The sequence below is a fragment of the Oncorhynchus nerka genome, linkage group LG15 (assembly GCF_034236695.1).
Source record: "Oncorhynchus nerka isolate Pitt River linkage group LG15, Oner_Uvic_2.0, whole genome shotgun sequence".
Taxonomy (NCBI): Eukaryota; Metazoa; Chordata; class Actinopteri; order Salmoniformes; family Salmonidae; genus Oncorhynchus; species Oncorhynchus nerka.
Window position 1 is genome coordinate 9,455,678 of NC_088410.1, and position 16,198 is coordinate 9,471,875.

At 42.7% G+C, this 16,198-nt stretch overlaps 1 protein-coding gene across 2 annotated transcripts in view; it reads left to right on the top strand.

Annotated features, from left to right (window-relative positions):
- The first annotated feature begins 1,065 nt into the window (after nucleotides 1–1,065).
- The window catches only part of LOC115117432 (zinc finger protein 721-like), a 54,846-nt gene continuing 39,713 nt past the window's right edge, over nucleotides 1,066–16,198 (top strand). For both annotated transcript variants that reach the window (XM_065000947.1, XM_065000948.1), the window contains exons 1-2: nucleotides 1,066–1,512; nucleotides 13,748–13,961. In XM_065000947.1, coding sequence (XP_064857019.1) covers nucleotides 1,504–1,512; nucleotides 13,748–13,961 — 223 coding nt within the window. In that variant the 5' untranslated portion in view covers nucleotides 1,066–1,503. The remainder of the gene's footprint in view (nucleotides 1,513–13,747; nucleotides 13,962–16,198) is intronic.

Consider the following 16,198-nt stretch of genomic DNA (forward strand, 5'->3'; position numbering starts at 1 on the left):
TTTGTGGACAACGACTCCCAACGGAGAGACATGTACTGTATCCTGTCAGTATTATCCATCATCTTTGCCGTCGCTTTCACAGCTATTTCAATCCAGGAAGTAAATTCCAATGGTCTAATTTTCATGGAAGTAAATTCTAAGGCCCACTCAACAAAACAGGCTTCAAATAATGAGTTTCATGGTTCAGGAAGCGGAACCGAAAAATGAAGACCATTAATTGTATTAAGAGTAAGAATTTGGGATCTACAACTTGTAAAAGTTGTTACTACTCGTTGCTTTTCTCCACTAGTGATGCGTGAGAAGGGTTGGCTACCCCTCGCTAGAAGTATATTACTGGGATTTACAATACACCACTACTAATCATTTATTACACTTCTATAGGGTTTTTCATAGAATCCCAAAACGCTTCAAACACAACACATTTAAAAATTGTATTTTACCTTTATTTTACTAGGCAAGTCAGTTAAAAAACACATTCTTATTTTCAATGACGGCCTAGGAACAGTTAACTGCCTTGTTCAGGGGCAGAATGACAGATTTGTACCTTGTCAGCTCGGGGATTTGAATTTGCAACCTTTCGGTTAACTAGTCCAACTCTCTAACCACTAGGCTACCCTGCCGCCCCTACACTCTAACCACTAGGCTACCCTGCAACAACAAAAATGACAAGCAATATATCATGACAGGTCGACGAATAGAGGCCGAGTCTTTGAACGCTGCATCCTCCGAAGAGGAGCGGGTCAGTTCATGGTTTGAGCGGAGGGAGTGGTCAGAGGATGGTAGATGACGGTGATGGAATCTGCTGATAATCTTGTAGAGGTCAAATCAGGGAAGCAGCCTGAGTCATGTAGCCCCTGGACTTCTCCTCTTCCACTCTGTCTATTACACATTTAGGTGATGTTTCAGGAGATCGGCATATGAAATATCAATAACAGTCAACTCAGTATTATTAAAATAACATTATTTGGATTAAGAAATTGAAATATATATGTTGTGAAACACCACTGCAAATGTGCTCCTGAACTGGTGGTGGCGGTATAGCGGAGTCCACAGTAGAAGCTAATCCGGGCCGGAAGTTAGACCGGAAGCAGAAAGACGCTGATGTAGCTAGCCAGCAGTCTGGATTAGCTGTCCACGTAATTCTGTTTGAAATTCGTCAAATATCACAATGATACGGTTGAAAAATATGCTGTGACGTTGCCAAACTTGAACTGTAAACACGGAGCAGGCAATATTTCCAACTACTATTTTTATAGTTTTGTAATCGGGTTTAGCAAAGCAGTTAGCTAGCTTCCTGGCTGCCGTTAGCCTAGCTAGCTAACCTTTGTCAAATTGTAATGGCAAGTGCTACTAGTAGCGAGGCTGTTTAATTCGCTAGCTAACCAGCTAACGTGACCTCGTGGTGAACATTTCATTTCAGAGAAAGGACGTGGACGATTTCAGAAATTCATTTCCCGCTACAGCATTTAGCTAGCTGCTTCAACAATTCCTGGAGGATTCAAGATGGAGGAGGTGAGAACCACGACTTTGGTTGCTAGCAAACGAAACGTTCTCTAGCTAGCTAGTTGCGTCCCGTTTCTCCACCCTTTTCCCAAAATGTGCACTCCCAGATTTAAAACAAGTATCGGATTGGTTTTAGCACAATAGGTAGTGGCTGGATGGAGATAACTAGCGTTAGCTATCAGTAGCGGGGATTGATCTTGTGTAAACCAAGTACACGTCGGCAGAATAGTAGCTAGCCTTTAGCATTCTCCACTCTTCTCCCGACATATACTTGGTTTACACACGAACACGACCATTCCCCGCTGCGCTGAGCGATTCGTTATTTTTGAGGTCGGTTCGATTCAGAAAAATAAACTATTTTCTGTTTCGATTATTGGGGTTGAATGCACAGGATACAACTATTAATAAAACTCCCATGATGGTAGTGATGACAGTTACTGCGTTTCACATATTAACCATTAATTTACTCTAAAATATGTCAGTTGTGTGTTTCTTACATTTGTTTTATTTTATGACTTTCATTTCATGCCAAGTCATCTCAGCTGCTGCCTGACAATCACTATTTTGTAGTTCTTTAAAGTAAAGAAGGCATACTTTTATGACTGCTGATTGGGGAAATTGGGATACCTAGTCAGTTGTACAACTGAATACTTTAACTGAAATGTGTCTAATACATTTAACCCAACCCCTCTGAACCAGAGAGGTGCGGCGGGCTGCCTTACTCAACATCCACCATGTCAGGGGCAGAACGACAGATTTTTACTTTGTCAACTCAGGGATTGGATTCAGCAGCCTTTCGGTTACTGGCCCAAAGCTCTAACCACTAGGCTACCTGCCTCTTCATGCAACTATCAATCATGTATTTTCAGGTATAGATACCTCTCAAATCATGCTGTAGCAGGCATAAAAGAAACACAGACCAGACAAATAAATGCACATTAGATTATGGTCATTGTAGTTCGTTTATTTTACTAGGCAAGTCAGTTAAGAACAAATTCTTATTTTCAATGACTGCCTAGGAACAGTGGGTTAATTGCCTGTTCAGGGGCAGAACGACAGCTCGGGGGTTTGAACTTGCAACCTTCCGGTTACTAGTCCAACACTCTAACCACTAGGCTACCCTGCCGCCCCATGTTTAGCACATTAAACGTGGTAATTATGTGGAATATTATTGTTGGAAACTACATCTCACAGTTCAGGCTGGATCTGGTGTATCTCTAGAGAAACTGCAGTGTGCGCATTGAGCTCACAGAAAGAAATGAAACGTTGGTCAATTAGTTGTTTAAAAAAAATGAAGAATAGCAGTTATTTTGGCAAATTGCTCAGCACTAGTGGAATGCCGTTGTTATTTCTGTTGGTTGGGTCTACAGATGTCTCCCAGACCTAGCTAGGTTACTCAACTCCATGGTGAAGGAAGTTTCTAAAGAACAGAGCAGAGACCGGACGTCGTGGAGTTCCGCTCCGGTGCCCTGAACCAGATCTAACCGGTCTCTGATTGTGGCGGTTGGGAGAATAGAGATGTCTTAAGATCACAGCGTTGTACCTCTCATTAAGGCGTCTCTGAGCGCACGGGCAGCGCCATTGAGGCCATCTCCATTTTGAAGTAGTCAATTTACTACTCCTTCTATGAGTTGGTAAACAACCTGAAAGGGAGCGTACTGCCACCTGGAGGGTGTTATTTAAACAGATATAAAGCCAAGGTTGGCCCGCAGTTATGGTATGTTTGCTCATGAGTATAATTAATTGGCAGGTCCCTCCTGCCTACCTGGATGGAATTATGTGATCCTTCTTTAAACCACAGGAAGTCCCACTCAGTTTACTACTTTCTAATGTTTAAAATCAATCAAATGTATTTATAAAGTCCCTTTTACATTAACCGATGATGTCACAAAGTGCTGTACAGAAACCCTGCCTAAAACCCTAAACAGCAAGCAATGCCTGTACAGAAACCCAGCCTAAAACCCCAAACAGCAAGCAATGCAGATGTAGAAGTACAGTGGCTAGGAAAAACTCCCTAGAACAGCAGGAACCATGGAAGAAGCGTGGAGAGGAGTCATCAGGCCAGGTAGTCCTGAGGCCAAGGGCTCAGGTCATCCGAGAGAAGAAATTGAGAGAGAATTAGAGGGGTTGTGCTTAAATTCATGCAGGACACCGGATAAGACAGGAGAAATACACCAGACTGACCCTAGCCGCCCAGCACGTAGACTATTACAGCATAAATACTGGAGGCTGAGACAGGAGGGTTCAGGAGACATTGTGGCCCCGTCCGACGATACCCCCGGACAGGGCCAACCAGGCAGGATATAACCCCACCCACTTTGCCCCCACACCACTAGAAGGATATCTTCAAACCACCAACTTACTACCCTGAGACAAGGCCGAGTATAGCCCACGAAGATCTCCCCCATGGGAAACAAACCCGAGGGGGGGCCAACCCGGACAGGAAGATCACGTCAGTGACTCAACCCACTCAAGTGACGCACCCTTCCTAGGGACGGCATGGAAGAGCACCAGTGACTCAGCCCCCTTAATAGGGTTAGAGGCAGAAAATCCCAGAGGAGAGAGGGGAACCGGCCAGGCAGAGACAGCAAGGGTGGTTCGTGGCTCCAGTGCCTTTCCATTCACCTTCACACCCCTGAGCCAGACTACACTCAATCATAGGACCTACTGAAGAGATGAGTCTTCAGTAAAGACTTAAAGGTCGAGACTGAGTCTGCGTCTCTCACATGGGTAGGCAGACCATTCCATAAAAATGGAGCTCTATAGGAGAAAGCCCTGCCTCCAGCTGTTCTAGGGACAATAAGAAATATACATTCTAGGGACAATAAGGAGCCCTGCGTCTTGTGACCGTAGCGTACGTGTAGGTATGTACGGCAGGACCAAATCAGAGAGATAGGTAGGAGCAAGCCCATGTAATGCTTTGTAGGTTAGCAGTAACACCTTGTAATCTGCCCTTGCCTTAACAGGAAGCCAGTGTAGGGAGGCTAGCACTGGAGTAGTATGATCAAACTTTTGAGTTCTAGTCAAGATTCTAGCAGCCGTGTTTAGCACTAACTGAAGTTCATTTTGTGCTTTATCCGGGTAGCCGGAAAGTAGAGCATTGCAGTAGTCTAACCTAGATGTAACAAAAGCATAGCTTAATTTTTCTGCATCATTTTTGGACAGAGTGTTTCTGATTTTTTCAATGTTACGTAGATGGAAAAAAGCTCTCCTTGAAACAGTCTTGATATGTTCGTCAAAAGAGAGATCAGGGTCCAGAGTAACGCCGAGGTCCTTCAGTTTTATTTGAGATGACTATACAACTGTCAAGATTTAATTGTCAGATCCAACAGAAGATCTCTTTGTTTCTTGGGATATAGAACTAGCATCTCTGTTTTGTCCAAGTTTAAAAGTAAACCATTTGCCACCATCCACTTTCTTATGTCTGAAACACAGGCTTCCAGGAAGGGTAATTTTGGGGCTTCACCATGTTTCATCAAAATGTACAGCTGTGTATTGTCCGCAGAGCAGTGAAAGTTAACATTATGTTTCCGAATGACATCACCAAGAGGTAAAATAAATAGTGAAAACAAACTAGGCAACTAGTTTCTTATGACAAATGTTTTTTTGTTTTTAGGGGTGCGACTGCATCTAAGGTATTACGCAAGGTTACATTTAGTTCCTCAGTTGGCTAACTGATTTTTGTACTCTGACGTCTTTGGGTTGTCTGAGAATTTATAGCACAGCTTTTGATGATCCTTGGTTGGGGTCCGAGCAGATTATTTGTTGCGATTGCAAACGTAATAAAATGGTGGTCCGATAGTCCAGGATTATGAGGAAAAACATTAAGATCCACAACATTTATTCCATGGGACAAAACTAGGTCCAGTATGACTGTGGCTGTGAGTAGGTCCAGAGACATGTTGGACAAAACCCACTGAGTCGATTATGGCTCCGAAAGCCTTTTGGAGTGGGTCAGTGGACTTTTCCATGTGAATATTAAAGTCACCAAAGATTAGAATATTATCTGCCATGACTACAAGGTCCGATAGGAATTCAGGGAACTCAGTGAGGAACGCTGTGTATGGCCCAGGAGGCCTGTAAACAGTAGCTATAAAAAGTGGGGAGGCTGCATCAATGTCATGACTAGAAGCTCAAAATATGAAAACGCAGTCGTTTTTTTTTGTTAATTTGAAATTTGGTATCGTAAATGTTAGCAACACCTCCGCCTTTGCGGGATGCACGGGGGATATGGTCACTAGTGTAACCAGGAGGTGAGGCCTCATTTAACTCAGTAAATCCATCAGGCTTAAGCCATGTTTCAGTCAGGCCAACTACATCAAGATCATTATCAGTGATTAGTTCATTGACTATAACTGCCTTGGAAGTGAGGGATCTAACATGAAGTAGCCCTATTTTGAGATGTGAGATATCAGAATATCTTTCACTAATGACAGGAATGGAGGAGGTCTTTATTCCAGTGAGATTGCTAAAGCGAACACCGCCATGTTTAGTTTTGCCCAACCTAGATCGAGGCACAGACACGGTCTCAATGGGGATCTGACTACACTGACTGTACTAGTGGCAGACTCCATTATGCTGGCAGTCTGGCTAACATGGGCATTGTGCATTCGATCAGTTGACTTCACTCTGACTAATGTGTACTTCTCGCCTGTGACGTCATGTGTCTCTCCGGTAGCCATGCATCATCTTTGCAAGAAATACCTTGCTCTTTCATTGCCAACAAAGAAGATGGTAATGAATGAAAGAAATGCTAAATTTTGACGCCTCGGGTCTTTTTGGGGTATTTTTCAGATAATGCTGGGCCAAAAGCATTTTAAAAATCTGACTTGTTGCCTGGATTTTAAGCTATTTTACTGAATGTGGCTGCTAGACTTCTGTTGTCATCTGATATAAATGACGCTACTTTAATCACTGTACTTTAATCACTGTACTTTAATCACTACTTTAATCACTACTTTAATAGCTGTACTTTAATCACTACTTGAATCACTACTTTAATCACTACTTTAATAGCTGTACTTTAATCACTACTTTAATAGCTGTACTTTAATCACTACTTTAATCACTACTTTAATCACTACTTTAATCACTACTTTAATAGCTGTACTTTAATCACTACTTTAATCACTACTTTAATAGCTGTACTTTAATCACTACTTTAATCACTACTTTAATACTACTTTAATCACTACTTTAATAGCTGTACTTTAATCACTACTTTAATAGCTGTACTTTAATCACTACTTTAATCACTGTACTTTAATCACTACTTTAATCACTACTTTAATCACTACTTTAATCACTACTTTAATCACTACTTTAATCACTACTTTAATAGCTGTACTTTAATCACTGTACTTTAATCACTACTTTAATCACTACTTTAATCACTACTTTAATAGCTGTACTTTAATCACTACTTTAATCAGCTACTTTAATCACTACTTTAATCACTACTTTAATAGCTGTACTTTAATCACTACTTTAATCACTACTTTAATAGCTGTACTTTAATCACTGTACTTTAATCACTGTACTTTAATCACTACTTTAATAGCTGTACTTTAATCACTACTTTAATCACTACTTTAATCACTACTTTAATAGCTGTACTTTAATCACTACTTTAATAGCTGTACTTTAATCACTACTTTAATCACTGTACTTTAATCACTACTTTAATAGCTGTACTTTAATCACTACTTTAATCACTGTACTTTAATCACTACTTTAATAGCTGTACTTTAATAGCTGTACTTTAATCACTACTTTAATACTTTAATCACTGTACTTTAATCACTACTTTAATCACTACTTTAATCACTGTACTTTAATCACTGTACTTTAATCACTACTTTAATAGCTGTACTTTAATCACTGTACTTTAATCACTACTTTAATCACTACTTTAATCACTACTTTAATCACTGTACTTTAATCACTGTACTTTAATCACTACTTTAATAGCTGTACTTTAATCACTACTTTAACTGTACTTTAATCACTACTTTAATAGCTGTACTTTAATCACTACTTTAATCACTACTTTAATCACTGTACTTTAATCACTACTTTAATCACTACTTTAATCACTACTTTAATCACTGTACTTTAATCACTACTTTAATCACTACTTTAATCACTACTTTAATCACTACTTTAATACTACTTTAATCACTACTTTAATACTGTACTTTAATCACTTTAATCACTACTTTAATCACTACTTTAATCACTACTTTAATCACTACTTTAATAGCTACTTTAATCACTACTTTAATCACTACTTTAATCACTACTTTAATAGCTGTACTTTAATCACTACTTTAATAGCTGTACTTTAATAGCTGTACTTTAATCACTACTTTAATCACTACTTTAATCACTACTTTAATCACTACTTTAATAGCTGTACTTTAATCACTACTTTAATCACTACTTTAATCACTGTACTTTAATCACTACTTTAATCACTACTTTAATCACTACTTTAATCACTGTACTTTAATCACTACTTTAATCACTACTTTAATCACTACTTTAATAGCTGTACTTTAATCACTACTTTAATAGCTGTACTTTAATCACTTTAATCACTGTATTTGCCCCTGATCACTCTATTGAAGAATAAAAACACCACTACCTTTCAATATAAAACACAGGTTAAATGGTGCAACACGCCTATTGTTTTAGGTCTGCGTTTTTAAAAGGCAGTTTTCTGAAAGTTAATGATAAACCCTGGCACCACACAGCTGATTCAAATGATCAATTCGTCAAGTTTTGATAATTGAAATCAGGTGTGTAGTGCTAAGGCAAAAAGTGCAACCCCTGGGATCCCCAGGTTAAGAACCACTAAACTAATAAGCCCACATAGACCTATAGGTAACTGCCAAAATATAGGGAACACTTGAGTCAATTAGTATTCTGGCTGCTCTGTTCGACCTACAGGTAAACTACCAAAATAAAGGAAACACTTGAGTCAATTAGTTTTCTGGCTGCTCTGTTCGACCTACAGGTAAACTACCAAAATAAAGGAAACACTTCAGTAAATGAGGAATACAAAGTATCCCATGGTAAAATGGGTTCAGGCACCTCTGTTATGTTGTGGTCCTGGCATGGGTCAGGTCCAATCAACCCCATAGGTTAGGTCCAATCAACCCCATAGGTCAGGTCCAATCAACCCCATAGGTTAGGTCCAATCAACCCCATAGGTCAGGTCCAATCAACCCCATAGGTTAGGTCCAATCAACCCCATAGGTTAGGTCCAATCAACCCCATAGGTCAGGTCTAATCAACCCCATAGGTTAGGTCCAATCAACCCCATAGGTTAGGTCCAATCAACCCCATAGGTCAGGTCCAATCAACCCCATAGGTCAGGTCCAATCAACCCCATAGGTTAGGTCCAATCAACCCCATAGGTCAGGTCCAATCAACCCCATAGGTCAGGTCCAATCAACCCCATAGGTCAGGTCCAATCAACCCCATAGGTCAGGTCCAATCAACCCCATAGGTCAGGTCCAATCAACCCCATAGGTTAGGTCCAATCAACCCCATAGAGCAAGGTAAACTCCAATAAATACACTGTATATTATCTACCCCACTTGCTTTGGCAATGTTAACACATGTTTCCCATGCCATTAAAGCCCCTTGAATTGAATACACAGCCATTCTGACTGATCACCGTCAACCTATGGTGAATCATTTAATTCACGATGACAATCCCCCCCCCACCCCCATCCAGGATGACAATCCCCCCCATCCATCCAGGATGACAATCCCCCCCATCCATCCAGGATGACAATCCCCCCATCCATCCAGGATGACAATCCCCCCATCCATCCAGGATGACAATCCCCCCATCCATCCAGGATGACAATCCCCCCATCCATCCAGGATGACAATCCCCCCATCCATCCCAATCCCCCATCCATCCAGGATGACAATCCCCCCCCATCCATCCAGGATGACAATCCCCCCCCCATCCATCCAGGATGACAATCCCCCATCCATCCAGGATGACAATCCCCCATCCATCCAGGATGACAATCCCCCATCCATCCAGGATGACAATCCCCCCCCCCACCCCCATCCAGGATGACAATCCCCCATCCATCCAGGATGACAATCCCCCCATCCATCCAGGATGACAATCCCCCATCCATCCAGGATGACAATCCCCCATCCATCCAGGATGACAATCCCCCCCCACGATGCACGAGTGGCTACTAAATGTAACGCATCATTAAGTGCCACGAGGATGCTGCAGATCGGACAGAACAACATTAAGTGCCACGAGGATGCTGCAGATCGGACAGAACAACATTAAGTGCCACGAGGATGCTGCAGATCGGACAGAACAACATTAAGTGCCACGAGGATGCTGCAGATCGGACAGAACAACATTAAGTGCCACGAGGATGCTGCAGATCGGACAGAACAAAGCAGGGAGGATTGTTTTTGAGGAGATGTGATTCTTCAGGTTGTCATTCATAATGCTCTCGGGTGGTCAACAATCAACAAGATAATTGAGAGAAGAGGGGGGGAATAAAAACATTGCTTATTTTATTTCACAATGTTACACCATTTAAAACGGCCCAACTCCATTCACAACAGTATTGAGTTGGTAAGAGACATTCAATCAATACCTGGAATCGATTGTCCACCATCTTATCTTATCCCGGCAGAAAAGAGAAATGGGGAAAGACAACATTTAGATTCAGAAATTGAAAAATGTATCTGAGCAAACCAGAAGCCTTTTTAAATATATACATTCATATAATATTTTAGAACCACTTAAATAACACATGTGAAGGTTGTGCAGGACTATGGTAGATGAAGGAGCCTGTCTGTTCGGAGAGTATTTATGTGGTCAATATGAGAGTGTATTATTTATACTGTTGGGACTCTGTTCTATATGTGGACATGGGATTGTTTTATACATTGTATTTGAATGTTTAAGGACTCTTAGAAGATTAGTCCAAATGAGGACTAAAAGAGATCCTAATAAAGTGGTTTGATGAGCATGAAAACGATGTAAACCACGTGCCGTGGCAGTCACCACGATGTAAACCACATGCCGTCTCAGTCACCACGATGTAAACCACGTGCCGTCTCAGTCACCACGATGTAAACCACATGCCATCTCAGTCACCACGATGTAAACCACGTGCCGTCTCAGTCGCCACGATGTAAACCACGTGCCGTCTCAGTCACCACGATGTAAACCACATGCCGTCTCAGTCACCACGATGTAAACCACATGCCGTCTCAGTCACCACGATGTAAACCACATGCCGTCTCAGTCACCACGATGTAAACCACATGCCGTCTCAGTCACCACGATGTAAACCACATGCCGTCTCAGTCACCACGATGTAAACCACATGCCGTCTCAGTCACCACGATGTAAACCACATGCCGTCTCAGTCACCACGATGTAAACCACGTGCCGTCTCAGTCACCACGATGTAAACCACATGCCGTCTCAGTCACCACGATGTCGCAAGTCATTCTGGAACTTGCAGTCAAAAAGCGTAATTCAATACAAACCAATACAATTACATATGTAAATAACTGTAAAGAAATATCTTTAGATACAGCTTAATGAATTAACTTAAACATTAACTCTGTAACACATTAAAGTTTTTATTTTATTTTACCTTTATTTAACCAGGCAAGTCAGTTAAGAACAAATTCTTATTTTCAATGACGGCCTGGGAACTGCCTGTTCAGGGGCAGAACGACAGATTTGTACCTTGTCAGCTCGGGGGTTTGAACTTGCAACCTTCCGGTTACTAGTCCAACGCTCTAACCACTAGGCTACCCTGCCACCCCTCCACTCTAACCACTAGGCTACCCTGCCACCCCTCCACTCTAACCACTAGGCTACCCTGCCACCCCTCCACTCTAACCACAGGCTACCCTGCCACCCCTCCACTCTAACCACTAACTCAGGCTACCCTGCCTCCCCCCCACTCTAACCACTAGGCTACCCTGCCACCCCTCCACTCTAACCACTAGGCTACCCTGCCACCCCCTCCACTCTAACCACTAGGCTACCCTGCCACCCCTCCACTCTAACCACTAGGCTACCCTGCCACCCCTCCACTCTAACCACTAGGCTACCCTGCCACCCCTCCACTCTAACCACTAGGCTACCCTGCCACCCCTCCACTCTAACCACTAGGCTACCCTGCCACCCCTCCACTCTAACCACTAGGCTACCCTGCCACCCCTCCACTCTAACCACTAGGCTACCCTGCCACCCCTCCACTCTAACCACTAGGCTACCCTGCCACCCCTCCACTCTAACCACTAGGCTACCCTGCCACCCCTCCACTCTAACCACTAGGCTACCCTGCCACCCCTCCACTCTAACCACCACTGCCACCCCTCCACTCTAACCACTAGGCTACCCTGCCACCCCTCCACTCTAACCACTAGGCTACCCTGCCACCCCTCCACTCTAACCACTAGGCTACCTGCCTGCCACCCCTCCACTCTAACCACTAGGCTACCCTGCCACCCCTCCACTCTAACCACTAGGCTACCCTGCCACCCCTCCACTCTAACCACTAGGCTACCCTGCCACCCCTCCACTCTAACCACTAGGCTACCCTGCCACCCCTCCACTCTAACCACTAGGCTACCCTGCCACCCCTCCACTCTAACCACTAGGCTACCCTGCCACCCCTCCACTCTAACCACTAGGCTACCCTGCCACCCCTCCACTCTAACCACTAGGCTACCCTGCCACCCCGTTACAACATATATGCATGACGAACTCTTCCGAACTGTTTCGGCGGAGAAGCATTTAGCCTACCCTATAATATTGCACTAAATCATAGATTTGGCACATCATTGTACACGTGACACATCAGACAGTAGCCGAAAAATAAGCAAAATAGAAATTGCTTGAAGATAATATGTATTTCAACATGAGTTGTAGACCTATGTAGCCTAGACTGAGCCTTATACTGCTGTCATCTCCATTTTCATTAGAAGTTTCTATTTATTCTTCACTTGTTGTTTATAATAGGTGCCAAGACAATGACAATTTTGTAGGTCTTTTTTGATGTGAACGTTGTTCTGAAGTTACCAGCGGTCACAGAGACAGATAAACATCTTGATTCTATATTTAGCAGAGATCTTCTATGTATGTATATATAAAGTCATCTAACGACACACTGAGCTGTTCTGTGGTCTGAGGCGGTTAGTGAATAACAAGCATTTTCAAGTGCAACTGATTGAGATTTAGTGATGCTTCTATGAAGCCAACAGAGAAACAGCTCAGAGATTTAGTGATGCTTCTACGAAGGTTCTAACGACGCACTTTAGTGTTAAAGTGATGCTCCAGAGCTTTTACGGGGCTGAATAATTTTGCACGCCCAATTTTTCAGTTTTTGATTTGTTGAAAAAGTTTGAAATATCCAATAAATGTCGTTCCACTTCATGATTGTGTCCCACTTGTTGTTGATTCTTCACAAAAAAATACAGTTTTATATCTTTGTTTTGGTTCGCAAAGTTGAAGCATTTACTGTATTAATATAAATGTGTATGTATTAATATACACATTTACCAGTATGTATTAATAATTTACCAGTATGTATTAATATACACATGTGCCAGTATGTATTAATATACACATGTGCCAGTATGTATTAATATACACATTTACCAGTATGTATTAATATACACATTTACCAGTATGTATTAATATACACATTTACCAGTATGTATTAATATACACATGTACCAGTATGTATTAATATACACATTTACCAGTATGTATTAATATACACATTTACCAGTATGTATTAATATACACATGTACCAGTATGTATTAATATACACATTTACCAGTATGTATTAATACACACATTTACCAGTATGTATTAATATACACATTTACCAGTATGTATTAATATACACATTTACCAGTATGTATTAATACACACATGTGCCAGTGTGTATTAATACACACATGTGTGAATTGGAAATGTGTTTTTTTGTTTGTGTGTGTGCATATTCCCTGACGGAATAGGGTCAAGGGTCACCGTAGAATACCTTTCATACAGGCTTGTAAACCCACAGCAGGCTAATGAGTCAGAAGAAGGTGGTTCTTAAATGATGTCGTTTTTTTAAACTGACAAGTGGCACTGACCGTTTTGTTTTACTCTACAGTGTGTTGCGATAAAAAAAAAGCGCTTTAAATACAATTTGACTTGATTCTGTATTCTAGGACTTTGGTGAGCCGTCCCCATCCTGCTCAACTGAACCCCATCCAACGCTGTCACTAGGTCCTGACGGTAACCACGGTGACCGGGACCACACACCGCAGGGGCAGGAGATTGGTTACCCTGGAGGCCTTGACAGCTTCAGTGAAATACCTAGATTTAACATCGTAGTCAAAGAGGAGGAGGAAGATTTAGAGGAGTGGAGTTTTAATTATACAGGTAAGTAGCCGACTGAATGTTAACTAGAAATAAAATGGTTCTCTCTCAAGGGGACAGTTCAATTTGATGAGTCTTTAAAGATGGAATCCTCATTAGGGGAAACAGAGCCACTCTTTGCCCCATTAGGGGAAACAGAGCCACTCTTTGCCCCATTAGGGGAAACAGAGCCACTTTTTGCCCCATTAGGGGAAACAGAGCCACTCTTTGCCCCATTAGGGGAAACAGAGCCACTCTTTGCACCATTAGGGGAAACAGAGACACTCTTTGCCCCATTAGGGGAAACAGAGCCACTCTTTGCCCCATTAGGGGAAACAGAGCCACTCTTTGCCCCATTAGGGGAAACAGAGCCACTCTTTGCCCCATTAGGGGAAACAGAGCCACTCTTTGCCCCATTAGGGGAAACAGAGCCACTCTTTGCCCCATTAGGGGAAACAGAGCCACTCTTTGCCCCATTAGGGGAAACAGAGACACTCTTTGCCCCATTAGGGGAAACAGAGCCACTCTTTGCCCCATTAGGGGAAACAGAGCCACTCTTTGCCCCATTAGGGGAAACAGAGCCACTCTTTGCCCCATTAGGGGAAACAGAGCCACTCTTTGCCCCATTAGGGGAAACAGAGAGACTCTTTGCCCCATTAGGGGAAACAGAGAGACTCTTTGCCCCATTAGGGGAAACAGAGACACTCTTTGCCCCATTAGGGGAAACAGAGACACTCTTTGCCCCATTAGGGGAAACAGAGACACTCTTTGCCCCATTAGGGGAAACAGAGACACTCTTTGCCCCATTAGGGGAAACAGAGACACTCTTTGCCCCATTAGTGGAAACAGAGACACTCTTTGCCCTATTAGTGGAAACAGAGACACTCTTTGCCTCAGACAGGCTCTTTGTTATGTTTTGTAGATGAAACGGATGTGAGCAGCGTGGTATTTTTGTTGTTGCAGTATCTGCTGTTCTGTCACCCATGCAATGTCTGAGGAGGAAAATAACAGTGTTGGCTGTAATGATGTCTGAGGAGGAAAATAACAGTGTTTGTTGTAATGATGTCTGAGGGGGGAAGAACAGTGTTGGCTGTAATGATGTCTGAGGGGGGAAGAACAGTGTTGGCTGTAATGATGTCTGAGGGGGGTGAACAGTGTTGGCTGTAATGATGTCTGAGGGGAAAAGAACAGTGTTGCTGTAATGATGTCTGAGGGGAAAGAACAGTGAAACAGAGCTGTAATGATGTCTGGGGGAAAGAACAGTGTTGGTTGTAATGATGTCTGAGGGGAAAAGAACAGTGTTGGCTGTAATGATGTCTGGGGGAGAAAGAACAGTGTTGGCTGTAATGATGTCTGAGGGGAAAGAACAGTGTTGGCTGTAATGATGTCTGGAAAAGAACAGTGTTGGCTGTAATGATGTCTGAGGGGGAAGAACAGTGTTTGCTGTAATGATGTCTGGGGGAAAGAACAGTGTTGGCTGTAATGATGTCTGAGGGGGAAGAACAGTGTATTGTAATGATGTCTGAGGGGGAAGAACAGTGTTGGCTGTAATGATGTCTGAGGGGAAAGAACAGTGTTGGCTGTAATGATGTCTGAGGGGGAAAGAACAGTGTTGGTTGTAATGATGTCTGAGGGGGAAGAACAGTGTTGGCTGTAATGATGTCTGAGGGGGAAGAACAGTGTTGGCTGTAATGATGTCTGAGGGGGAAAAGAACAGTGTTGGCTGTAATGATGTCTGAGGGGAAGAACAGTGTTGGCTGTAATGATGTCTGGGGGAAAGAACAGTGTTGGCTGTAATGATGTCTGGGGGAAAGAACAGTGTTGGCTGTAATGATGTCTGTCTGAGGGGGAAAGAACAGTGTTGGCTGTAATGATGTCTGGGGGAAAGAACAGTGTTGGCTGTAATGATGTCTGAGGGGGAAAGAACAGTGTTGGCTGTAATGATGTCTGAGGGGGAAAGAACAGTGTTGGTTGTAATGATGTCTGAGGGGGAAAGAACAGTGTTGGTTGTAATGATGTCTGTCTGAGGGGAAAGAACAGTCTTGGCTGTAATGATGTCTGAGGGGGGTGAACAGTGTTGGCTGTAATGATGTCTGAGGGGGAAAGAACAGTGTTGGCTGTAATGATGTCTGAGGGGGAAAAGAACAGTGTTGGCTGTAATGATGTCTGAGGGGGAAAGAACAGTGTTGGTTGTAATGATGTCTGAGGGGGAAAGAACAGTGTTGGTTGTAATGATGTCTGGGGGAAAGAACAGTGTTGGT